A 13,700-nucleotide genomic window follows, 5' to 3' on the forward strand; every position below is an offset into this window, starting at 1 on the left:
TTATTGTAGTTTAGGTATAGAAAATTCAAATTCTTTGTAAACTCAATTTTAATTTAAAAAAAGATGAATATGTAAATACATCAATCTCACTAACAACAAAATATTTAAATTAAGTAGCCCTAGGCCCCACAGATTCCTCAGAGCCCAAAAAAGTCAGATCATGGAATCTGAGCAAGGTTTACTGAGCAAATATTTCTTTGTGCTGTCGAATAAGATAGGCGCGACCCAAAAGAATTGCCCTAAATATGTAAATTGGTAATTTTCTGTGGCAGTAACTTATAGCACAAAAGGAAAAAAGTAAAAAGCCTGGCTAAGGCAGCATTCCCTGGGAGAGTGACCTCACAGTCTTGCCTATACCATGCTCTCGACTCTCTTCTCTATCTTTACAAGCTGTCATTTTAGCTGAGTACGTAAGCGAGATTGTATAAATGTTCTCTTTTCTAGTTGTTGTTTCTTTTTCCCTGCTTATTTGGTTTTCCCCTTCCAGAGTTGATTCAACAGTCTGGGATGACTGATCTTGCCCAGACACAATCTATCACAACACCTGAAATAGTTCTCTAACTTGGGACGTCATGAAGCCTTCAAACGGATCAGCTTTAAGTGACTGTAAGCCAACAAGGAGAGAAAACACTATGCAGTTTACAAGAATTACAAACACACAAGATGGAGACTGATAATCGTTTCCACTTCCCTCTTTCTAAGGAAGTGGAGAGATGTTAGGTAGGAGACAGGTGTGGCTGGAGACCTACCTCTGGTCTGATCTATTCTGAAAATATCCTCCATTGTGGTCCAGGTTATATTGACCTCTTAACTCAGGTTTCGCAAGCTATTCTTTTTTTCATCTGGACTATCCCTTAAAGCAGGTATTTTACTATTGTTTTCAGAACGGCCTCTCACAGCTCTTGTTAGAATTATTCACTTTTCAAATTTTAGCGTTAAGTATTCCAGCAACTGCTTTCTGATGACACTTTGCTTTCTTCCAATATTTTTGCTAAACATATGAAGGCAGTTACACATTGCCTCAGGAGCAACTCTCTCTTTGCTTTCCCCTAGTCCTACAGATTCATGTCTCCCTCTTTAAGTTCTGTAATCTGTATGATGTCCACCCTTAGGCAAACCCCTATGTTTGAGAAACACTTCTAGTTGAGTCTGCACAGTCATGGTCTAAATGGCTGGAGAAATTGAGGCAATGATCTGGATAAATTTGAATGTATTTAGTTATAAAACAATATTTTTTGGAGAACCTATTTCGGGCCTGGTTTTAAGCTAGGTGCCAAGGATATGACGGTGAGCAAACTGAAATAAGGTTCTTGCCTTCACGAAATATAGCCTAATAGTAATAATAGCCAACATTTATTGATTGCTTATCATGTGCTAAACACATTTCATGACTCATATCATGTAACTCTCAGCAAAACTACCATGAAGTACCTATCAGTACAAAAACACCACAATGGGACAAGAGGATTTTTTTAGGTCAATCATCTTCCGCCCTTTCCTAGAGGATATGAACTCAAGTCTGCCATAGTTTGAGAACAGGGCTGGGCATAGACAGCAGATGATTGCTTTACATTGCTTTATACCTGAGTTTGCATTCTCTGGGGGAATTTCTTACTATCTGTACAAATTTAGTCACTTGCCTACATTGTCTCAGCTAGTTTAGCAGAGCTGGGATTTGAACCCAAGTCCTCTCACTCCAGAGCTCATGCTCTTCCTTACTCCACTCATTCACCCCTGTACCCCTACCCTCTTCTACCCTTCAACAGACAGATACAGTAAAAGAATGAGGGAGGGATGACATGGGAAAAGCATCTGCATAATCGCATCAATTCTCCTTTGCTTTATGTATTTTAGATAGAACTAAGGACAACTACAAGAATTCCTTTTTGCATTCTCTCTGAATATTTAATAGCCCTATTTCAGAATAAGAGATACTAATAAAATTTTAAAAGAAATGTACATGGCCCATCATTTAAATGAGAAAACTTATTTTTCAGGAAAAAAAGTTGTAATGGGGATCACAATAAGATGTACACATAAGATTCCCATTATGCCATAGTCTAACTTAAATCATAAATAAGCATTTATGTTATTATATTAGATCATTATTGAGCAACACACTCCATTCATTCATTCAATAGTCACTTATTGAGAATGTATCACTTGAAAGGTTCTACGTTAAGAGACATATTCATTCAGATACACATCAGTGAGACACTGCTTACCCTCCATGAATTTACAAAGGACAGAATTTGAAAGTCAGAGGAGGAAATAAAGGGGTGGGTGTGAGTAAAGAGAGGAGTCTAAGATGACTCCCAGGTTTCTGACTTGAGCTTCTAGATCGATGCCACACTGTTCATCCAGAGAGTGAAGAAAGAAAGGCTGGTTAGGGACATATGGGTTATTTTTTGACACTTTGAAGTTTTATTTTCTTTTCTATTTTGAGGGTATTTTGTTTTGTTTTCATCCAGTGCTCTGGTTGAAGCACTGGTTTCTGTGGATCTTGGCAGTGTCATAACCTTTGTCTGATTATCTTGGTTTTATGAGCCTAATTAGAGATGGAAAAATATGTATTTTAGAGATTTCTGCCATCCTAACAGCCCCTAACCATCCTTGAGGATTCTTTTCCTGACCATTACATTAATTATATTTTAATTCTTTTGTCTTTTCAACACAACTATAAGAGTTTGTGTTAGTCCATGTCCACGCCTCGGCAAGTCCACCTTTCCTTCACACAACTTTTCTATAGGAAAAGAATAAGCGCATTTATACTATGATTTAGTAGAATGCAGAAGTAGGTGCCCAGCTAATAAATGATGCCATTCAAATCTTTTGGAAAAAACATGATTCACCTTGATTTTGAAATCTTGTAAAAAAAAGTGTGGGGAAATTAAGTGGAGTTTTATCATTGAATGAAGACATCTTTTAGAGAGCTGTCTTCATGCATGCCGTAAATGTCCCTTTATAACTTAATTTTACTCAGATGTTTTCCAAAACATCTGTCTAAATTATTCAACTTATTTTACTTTTTATTCCTACTTCTCTTGTAATTTCAGAGAGACCTACATGGTTAGAGAAGTCTTCTTCTGTAGACATTACTCTATGAAGCATAATTAAATGCATTCTGGAATAAATTTTGCTCCTCTGCTGCCTTCCATGTTATAAATTCTATGTTGCTGATGTATAGTTACAGGATTCACAGTTTTCTTTTTTGCTTTCTCATCTCACATCTGACTCCTCACCATATCTCCCTGCCCTTGAGCTTGATCTTCTTCTGTCCTTGAGCGGACACCTCACTGGTGCTGGCAGGAGTCAGGCAGACATTGGCTGGGAGCCAGACTGAGCCTTACAAGGAAGGCTCAGGGAAGCAGACTGACATGGGCTCAATAATTAGCACTATGCTGGACACAATGCTCAATAAAGATCTGCTGAATTAATGGATGTGTGTGCTGCCTAACTGTTGCAAACACTTCAAGTTGATAACGTGAGGCTGATTGTCTGAGCATTATAAATGAGACTGGGGGATTGACCAGCTCTTTTGAACTCCAAAGTCAATAAAACTTATTTAATGCCTTCTTTTAGAGATATAAAAGTCTCATACACTTCTGATATCTGAGTCAATAATTTTAGCAATGTGAAAAAATAAATATTCTCAAGCATTTTGTGCATTGTTTTGAATAATAAAAGATATTTTCACAAAGAATAGCAGGTAGCAAATTTTAATGTGAAGTGTTAGGATGACACATAAGTGTGTTATATAAAGTAACTCAATAGCAAAATCTTAGCTACTTATAATATAATAGCTCTCGATGTAGAGTTGGTCTAAATGCAGCAAGTCTAAGACTAACTAAATAATTTGGAGACTTTACAACATTCTGAAAATTCCTAACATTAGTGTTTCTTATTGATTTCGTCAGTTTTTTCCACATTCAATCATGTCATGAATACAAATTAAATTCCAATTAACATGTTTTATAATTTGTCTTACAATGTGTTTCTTTGACTTACTTTGATTCCACAAAGCTAAGAAAGAAAAAGAAATTTCATCCAGCCACATTCAGTCTTATCTCTATACGCATGGATATATCCACACCCATAAATACATACATTAAATTCCAGGTTTTCAGGTAGATGTACCGTCTGGCATATTCATATGTCCATTTCATCCTGAAACTCTTACTATCTCCCTCGCTGCTCCTCAGAGAGCAGCTGCAACTCTGCAGAGCTCTTATTCTCAGAGACAATGATCATTTTCTCAATTACCTTAAAAAAAACTTCTTAGTATGATGTATATTTGAACTATCATACTGATATCCAATAGCTTGATGTAGGACCATGATTTTATTTATTCTAAAAATTGAGGCACTGAAAGACTTATCCGAATAGAAAAGAGATCTTATGAGCATTTTGTATTTGCCCCACCACATCCTTGGAAGTCACAATATGAAAAGTAAGAGTAGCCTGTAATTTATGAAATGTAAAGGAAGAGAAAGAAAAAAGAAAAGGAAGTTAGATGTCAGAGCTCAGGAGATTTTGTTTGGTTAAATATTTATTGTCCACAAGAAAGCAAAATAAACTACATATGGCCCTCTCCAGATCAAACAGTATATAAAAAAAGGCAGTCTTAGACTCAAACACAAATGCAAATTCCACTTTAGTTGATGTTATTAATAATTCACACAATGCAGGCATTTCCAGACTCTGAAAAACATTATTTTGCCCTGACTGGTCCAACTAACCTTATCAAAACAGACCCAATAGACTATGAGAGACTTATTTTCCAGTTCACACATTTTTTCCTACATTAAATTTACAAGTTTGATCCTAATAAATTCCCATCCGCATGTCAAAATATAATGTTTTCTAGATATTAGGTTTAGAGTCCCAAACTGTCTTTACTTTCCTGCCACACGGTTGGTCCTACATAAAATATTCACAGATATCCACCAGGCCATCCAAGTCATGGAAGGTCGCAGGGCTGGAACCCAGGGCAAAGTTGCTCTATTCAGCAGCAGGTTTGCTGAAGTACATTTTTGTCCAAACATGGCTGAAGGCCACATTGATCTAGTAAGGCATGAATGTTCATATGAATGAGTTCTCCATGCCCTTGTTTATTACCTTTTCCCCTGGATTAGTTGGGATTTTAAAAGTCATGCAGGACCTCACTTGGAATATTAGAGACTAGAGAATGTAGTCGTCTACAGGATGCATGATTTCCTCACATCTTCTGATGATGGAAGATGAAAAAAATCTCTAAATCTTCACTCTGAGAAAGGACTTTCTCATATGCACATTAGGGCTGAAGGGCTATCCATTACAGAAAGATAGTATTTGTCTTTGCTTTATCAGCTGGCTTGTCTCCATCACACTACCCAAACCTTGGAATTCGTGGTGAACATTAGTTCTCTGCTTTTCTATACATACAACTACATACACCCAGTTCAGCATTCACTCCCTTTCACATATAGACGTTCTTTACTTGCGGTGCTTTATGTGGAAAAGATTAATGGAAGATTAGTGACTAAAGAAAATTATTTCAGCAGATTCAATTGATTTCCACCTCTTAAAAACTTATCAACTGCATTACATAATTACCCATTGCTATCTTCTTTAATCCCTTGCCATTATCCTCTACATATGGAAAAGAAATAAGAATGGGGCTGAGGAGAAATAAGTCAGATGGGTCAGAGTGAACTAAGCCATTTGGTTTCTTTTTGTTACTGTTGTTTTACCATAAACTCTGCTTCCATGACTAAAACCATCATAATTAATAAGCTTTTATCCAGAGTCACATTAGAACCGGAAAAAGAGGTATTTGTCATGCATTGGGATCTCTCTGGGATAGCTCACCCCTGTGAATCATGTCTGCACTTTATCCTTTCCTCTTTTAATTAACATTTGGAAAAGAACAGTTATGTTAGTAGATAACAGAGCTTGGAAGAGAGACCCAGAAAGTGATGTGACCTCTGCCAATCTTCAGCCTTGTCAAGGAGGACACATTAAAATGTTCTTCATGGAAAATCAGCCTTAGTGAAAACATATTCAAAGCAAAATGACCTTGAGGGATATTTCTATATAAGACTATTTCTATATAAGAATAACATAGACCAAAGCATCTTGGGAGAATATAAATGAGCCAAAAAGAAAAGAGGGAAAGCAGCCTAAAGAAGAAGGTAAATCCCGGAAAGGGGTTGGCAAATGCATTCTTGCCACTTACCTTTTCTGCTGACTGGGCTGTACCAAAAAAGATGGGAATGAAAGCTAACCAAATGATGCAGGTGGTATACATGGTAAATCCAATAGGTTTGGCTTCATTGAAAGTCTCTGGAACACCTCTCGTTTTAATGGCATAAACAGTACAAGTGACCATCAGGAGGATACTGTACCCCAGTGAACAAATGAGCGAGAGATCAGAAATGTCACACTTGAGCACTCCCCTGGCATTCTCTGGGTCAAGAGTCCTCTGTTCTCCATAGTCAATGATGATGTGTGGGGGGTCCACAACAAACCAGACACACACTCCCAGGAGCTGGATGGAGATGAGGCTGAAGGTGATCACCAGCTGGGAGGCTGGACTAATAAACTTGGGTGCTGTGACAGATTTCTTCCCTTGCTCAAATATTCGGTGGATTCGGTTTGTTTTGGTAAGAAGGGCTGCATAGCTGAAACACATGCCGAGTCCCAGGAAGATGCGTCTGAAGGAGCATATGATTGTATCCGGTGCTGCAATCATTAAGAAGGTGATTGAGTAACAGAGAAAAATCCCTGTTAGGAGTACGTAACTAAGTTCGCGTCCTGAAGCCCTCACAATAGGTGTGTCATTATAGCGGACAAAGGTCACGATCACAAAGGTGGTGGCGATGATTCCCAGTATGGCAACAAACACAGGCACCACAGCCCAGGGAGAATGCCACTCGAGTTTGATGATGGGGATAAGCTGGCAGCCTGTGCGGTTGATGTTAGGTCTCTGATCCAAAGGGCAAAGTTCACAGGAGAGCTCATCCACCTGGTAGTTGTAACCTTCACAGCGCTCACAGTGCCAGCAGCAAGGGACTCCTTTCACCGTTTTCTTCCGCTCCCCAGGCTTACAGGGCAGGCTGCAGACGGATGCCGGATGAGTGTGTTCTCTGTTAGCCCACTGCATGTCTTCCACCTGTGGGTATAAAAAATTAATGAGCCTTCCATTTTTCCCCCATTTATAATATCCTAATCCTAGCCACAGGTTTGTAATAAATCACTGAATGCTGACAGGACAAACACAGTTTACCATAATAAGAGTCCAGTTTCTTTCCCTGATATTGACTTTATGAAAGTGTTAAATGATTAGCTCCAATAAATCATTCACATCATCAACTTGATGAGTGTCATTAGTTTCCATTTACCTCCTCAATGTTGACCAATCTGACATTTGGAGAAAGATTTATTAGTCCAAACAGTTTTAAAACTCAAAAAAAAGTCCCAAGGAAAGATGTTTTAGAGGTAATCACAAGTATAAATGCCAGAATCCCTGAAACACTGGCTTAGAGTATAAACATATACGTAAACAATGATCCAAGTCTTTCCAACATATTTGGAGAAATTCAAATCATGCTGTCAATTTTGAAAAGAAATGGCAAAACTACCTACTTTAATCTCTGACACTCCTCATGTGTTCATGGTGATAACTATATTAATGTTTTAAGACCACACTGAATGAGAGAGCTTGATGGTAATGTTTTCCATTGAACAAAAGCACTCTTCGAGGTGGTTTAAAGCTTTGAAATTGCTAGAAATGAGGGTGTCCTCCTATTGTGCTTACTATCTGCTTCAGGGCCTTAAAGTTCTACTTTAAGTACTTACTCTTTTGGATTAAATCATAGAATACTTCTATTAAAATGAAAGCATTGTTTTAAGGGAATTCTGCCAATCATTGAACTCTTATCTTAAATTTTTTTTACCAAAGGTTCTGGACCCAGTTCCAATGTTTGTGTGCATGGGAGTAGGAGGAGGGACAGTTTCCCATATCACCAAGCAATTCTCAGACAACAGCCAGGTATCCTATAAGTCAACTCAATTCTGACACCATCTACCTGAAAATAGCATCAGATTCCACAGGTTAAGGTCTCAGTCCTACAAGACTATTCCTTTCCCACTTCAGATGCCAGTCTCAAGTCCAAGTTGTCACCTGTGCTTCTGACCAACAATCTATGAACTAGAGGTTCCAACGACCCCCGCCTTGGGTTTGATTAATTTGCTAGAGTGGCTCACAGAACTCAGAAACAATTTTTACTTACAAGATCACCTGTTTATTATAAAAGAATATAACTCAGGCACAGCCAGATGGAAGAGATGCATAGGGCAAGGTATGTGGGAAGGGTGCAGAACTTCCATGCTCTCTGAATGTACCACTCTTCCCAAATCTCTACCTTGTGGGGACCTGGAAATGGGTACCCCAAGATATGTCTCTTTGGCATGAGGATTATTTGGGGCTGATTGCTTTTGATAAACTGGGACAGCCAAGGAGCTCTGAGGAGTGGAACTTGCTTGACCTTTGTTAGGAGATATTTACATTGTAAAGGAAATCTCTATCTGTAAGGTGCCTCTCTCTCTGGACCAGGAAGAAGAAAAGGGATGACCTTCTCTCTAGAAACTCTTAATCAATGCCAAAGGCAAGGATTTAAATCTGCATTTTGTTTACTGTACTTGTGTGGTAATCTCCCATGATCGGCTCTCCCTCCCAACGTTGGCATTTCTTTAAGGATTAAGCATCTTTCCTTAGGCTAGGGACTGATTGCTGCTCTCACCTGTGACCACCCAGCTCAAGACAATAGACTTGCCTCCTGCTGTGTCCATCAAGCGCTGTGCCAACAGGGCAATCTTGTGACTATTGTGGGAGGGACATTTCAATCATATGTGAAATATCCTGTTTGGGGGTATATAACCACTCTGTGCACCCCACTTCTTCAGTGCCCTTTCTTCCTTTGGGAAGAAAGGCCCGGGGCCATGGTCCTCATAAAGCTTTGTTTAATTTTCTCCTGCTAGTCTGTCTCATGTGAATTTAATTCGTTCTCTGGCCAGACAAACCCACATTTAGGTAGAGGAAAAGTCTTCCTCCCCTACAACCTGTTTACCAACCAGGAAGCTCTCTGAACCCCATCCTTTTGGGTTTTTACGGAGGTTTCATTGCACAGGCATAGTTAATTAAATCATTGATTATTAGCAACTGACTCAATCTCCAGCTCCTCTCCCCTCCTGGAGGTCTGGGGAGAGGCCGAAAGTTCAAATCCTCTAATCACTTGGTTGGTTTCCCTGGCAACCAGCCCCATCCTTAGGGTACCTAGGGTCTTTCCAAATGTCACCTCATTAACATAACAAAAGATACCTTTATCGCTCTTATCGCAGAAAATTCCAGGGATTTTAGGAGTTCTGTGCCAGGAACTAAATGGAAGACCAACTATATATTTATTATAAATCACAATATCACATTTGCCTTATTAGATATACAGTAATTTTAGCAGAATTTTAATCAGACAAAACTGGAAATTATGGATCACAGGAGACCACTTATTATGAAAAGCAGCTACTATAAAAGGTAAGCTCTATGAAGGGAGTGATTTTGTTCACCGATGTGAACATACAGTGATGGATAAACAATTTGCACTCATATACTTGTTGAATTTGTGGGGAAGGAAGGAGGAGAAGGGTGCCACAGTAGAACCCTGAGGAATAAGGGGCCAAGTTGAAAGTACTGGGATCTGGAAATAGAGGGCTGCTCAAAGAGGCACAGAAATGGGAGCTGAAGGAATGTTTAAAGAAAACTAAACAAAACAACAAACCCAAGAAACAGCTTATTTTCCCAAGACCAGCTCTATTAATAACCCAAAAAGAAGAATTACCATACCCTGTGGTAGTCTGACTCTAAGATGGCCCCCAATAACTTCATCTCCTGGAATTCCTGCACTCATGTAGTCCTCTCTCACTTTGAATAGGGCTGATTTATGTAAACAATAGCATATTCCAGAAATGACCGAATGTGATTTCTGAGGCTAGGTCATAAAAGACATTTGGCTTCTGCCTTGCTCTTTCTTGGATCAATCACTCCAGGAAGAACTCTCAAGCAGCCATATGGAAAGGAACTGAGACCTCCTGCCAACAACCAGCACCATCTTGCCAGGCATGTGAGGCAGCCACCTAGAAAGAGGATTGTCTGACCCTAATCAAGCCTTCAGACAACTGCAGCCCCAGCTGACATCTTGACTGCAACCTCATGAGAGACCCTGAACCAGAACAACACAGCTAAGCTGCTCCTGAATTTCTGAACTACAGAAACTGCCTGAGATAATAAATTTTGTATTGTTTTATGCTGCTAAATTTTGGAGTTATTTGTTAAGCAGCAATAGAAAACTAATACAGCTCAAATTAAGCTTACCCACTCTGTGACCACTACCAGTGTAGTAATCTATTGGGACTCTACTGAGAAGGCACACCCAGTGACAGTTGTCATGTACCAAAAAAATGCCCCAAAGTATCTAATGTCAGCAATATTCTTTCATCACTCTTAAGGTTCCCTCCTCTTTAGGAACTATGTGACTGGGATTGTTCTCGTGAATAGATCTACTAAGTAAAGATGCTTGCCTTTCTTGAGAGTGAGGGGAATGGTTGAGGGCAGAGAATTGTAGTCCCCAAGCTCAATACTTGCAAAGGGCTGTCAAATCTCCCCAAGGTGGAGTAGGGAATTCATGAATGTTTCATTTCAAACATCTTCTCTTGAGAAAGTAAATGCTATTTCATGTGTCATAAGGCCACTCAACACTATTAGATCTACCCTGTCTGTTCACACAAAGGAAAAGCAATCTATCATAACCCTGCTAATTTTCTACTAGGATTTAATGATTTAGAAAAGTTCTTTTATTTACTTATAAGATTCCATTAGGAAAGAAAAAAAAGTTAAATTTGAAGCATATAGTGGCTTCTCTAAAAAATATTGAGAAAAATGAAATGCTTCACTGAGTGACTCAAGTATTGATTTTATACCTTAATGGACTCTTATAATAAAATACTTTTTGCAAAGGTTATATTTCAAAGCTAATTATTATAAAACCAAAATTGCATTCTATTTGGGGCTTCTATAGATTTATGTTAACTGTAAAAAAAAGAAAGGCAGCAAAAAAATCTCAGAAACATTAAAGACTGGTAGAGACCTTAAAGGTCAGCTTGTCTAATCACATGTTTAATTTCTTCATTCTCAATACACTTTATTTGCCAGAAGGAACTAAAGCTTGTTAACAAAGAAATATACTTATACCAGATAAGCTTTATTACATAGGATAAATATTTATCATTATAAGCTCAATATTAAATTTTCCTTGATCAGTTTTCTGTGTACTGAACTAATAGAAAAATATTTTTATAAATAAAAAATAAAGTTATAAACTAATGGGATATAGAATTTTTTTAAGAGTTGTGAATTTTCTTTAAGTAAAAAACAATACTTTCAAGCAATACGTGTGACATTTTTAATATAACGGAGAAAGATTAAGTGTATTTTAATAAACATTTTAAATGTACATGCTAAATATACATGACTCCATTTTCATCAAGGAATCTATTATGTATAACTATACTGGATTTTGATGTCAAAGTTGAAGTCTGGGAACCAATCAATATCCATCTTAAAGAATGACAAATAGCAAATGCTTTAATCAGAATCTTGTAAATATATTAATATTTGAGAAATTTTATTTTACATATGTTGCTAAATGGCAATTACAAACAATACTACTTGAGAGTAAATTAAACTGCCTGATTTTCACAATTGTGCTACAAAGCATAAACAAGGATCACTCAACCCTTTTACATTGCTATATTAACAAATTATACCATCTTTCTTTCTTTTTTTTTTTCTGCTTTATCACCCCCAAATCCCCCCAGTATATATAGTTGTATATTCTGGTTGTGAGTGCCTCTAGTTGTGAATATACCATCTTTCATAATGAGTATAAAGAGGAAACATATCTATGCATTTAAAAAATTTGTCTTCTTCATCTTTGACAATATTCTGATTAAAATTATTTCTGTCTAAAACGCATAGTCTAACAAATGGATGACAATTATACACATCGATCTTCCAGGGCTAAAACCATAGCCCGTTCCCATCTTCACAATGTTCACTGACAGCGATTCGTTCTGTAGGCTCCAATCCACTACATTTCATAGAATGTGAGCCATCAACTGTTTTCTGCTGCCATATCTTGTTATTACTGCAGACAAATACACCAACAACCACAAAACCAAAACTTTCTGAGTGAGTGTGCTTACACTTTTTACTCTTTCTAGACCAATCTAGAGTAATGCTTCATAAATTCTTTAAACAGACATTATTTCTATAGAATAGTTTTCTTCTGTGTAGTTTTAATAACTCCTGAAAAAAGGACTACAAGAATGTTTCCCAATTAAAGGCCCCATTATAATTACTCATTTCCATATTCATTGCAAAACTGTCACTCAACATGATACCTTTATTAGTGTTTTCTGGACATATTAAGTGATATCTTCATTAATGCAATTACTATACATGTGGGAAAATTGTGCAGATCTTTATGGATATTTGATATCTAGTCATACCATTCTTTATTAGCTCTTTTCATCTTGCTCTATAAGTAAGCATAGTATTAATAATCATTTGGGTGACTAGTTTGCTACCCCACTCTCCAAAACCCAGCTCTTCATCTGACTTATGTAATGGCAGATTGTATACGCAAACATTTCCAGTGAAACTGAGTATTTTTAAAGCTTTTCTCATATAATCAATAGGCTTAGCGGCCAGCCTGGTGGCGCAGCAGTTAAGTGCTCACATTCCGCTTCTCAGCGGCCTGGGGTTTGCGGGCCCGGATCCCTGGTGCGGACATGGCACCGCTTAGCAAAAGCCATGCTGTGGTAGGCATCCCACGTATAAAGTAGAGGAAGATGGGCACGGATGTTAGCTCAGAGCCAGTCTTCCTCAGTAAAAAGAGGAGGATTGGCAGCAGTTAGCTCAGGGCTAATCTTCCTCAAAAAAAAAAAAAAAAAAAAAAAGAGAAAATGTCAAAATTTATCATATTTTTAAGTCATAAGATTCACAGATGAATAAGTACATGTTGCACAGTTAACTTGATAACGCAACTCAAAATAAAGTTTCTCAATATATAGTCATATATATAAATATATTCATATATAAATATATTGCTTCCTTAATATTCATCCATTCATTTGGGTCATATATAGCTTTCTACTCTTATTCAAAGTGGTAACTAGGTTTAGAGTCCTCTGAAAATCTAATATGTATGAGATGATCCCCAGTTTGAAGCCCTGGTTTTACGTGATATTCTACATCTACATTACCTTTAAAACTGTAAAGTCTTCTCTGATTTGAAAAGACAACTTAAAATGAAATTAAGAAAATTTCATTTACAATAGCATCAAAAAATAAAATACTTAGGAATAAACTTAACAAGTAAAGTGCAAGATTTCTTTCACTAAAAACTACAAAATATCATTTAAAAAAATGAAAGAAAACCTAAATAAATGAAAAGAAATCCCATGTTCATGGATCAGAAGATTTAATGTTGCTAAAATGGAAATAGCCACGAAAATCACTGATATATTCAACATAATCTTTATCAAAATCCCATCTGGCTTCTTTGAAGAAATTGACAAGCTGATCCTAAAATTCACATGAAAAT

General features: G+C 37.4%; 1 protein-coding gene across 5 annotated transcripts in view; it reads right to left on the bottom strand.

The window, feature by feature from the left end:
* GRM8 (glutamate metabotropic receptor 8) overlaps window positions 1-13,700 on the bottom strand; it is a 710,606-nt gene that overhangs the window by 85,625 nt on the left and 611,281 nt on the right. For all 5 annotated transcript variants that reach the window (XM_023639611.2, XM_023639609.2, XM_023639610.2 and 2 more), the window contains exon 9: window positions 6,218-7,153. In XM_023639611.2, the coding sequence (XP_023495379.1) occupies window positions 6,218-7,153 (936 nt within the window). The remainder of the gene's footprint in view (window positions 1-6,217; window positions 7,154-13,700) is intronic.

Source organism: Equus caballus, chromosome 4 (genome assembly GCF_041296265.1).
Source record: "Equus caballus isolate H_3958 breed thoroughbred chromosome 4, TB-T2T, whole genome shotgun sequence".
Lineage (NCBI taxonomy): Eukaryota > Metazoa > Chordata > Mammalia > Perissodactyla > Equidae > Equus > Equus caballus.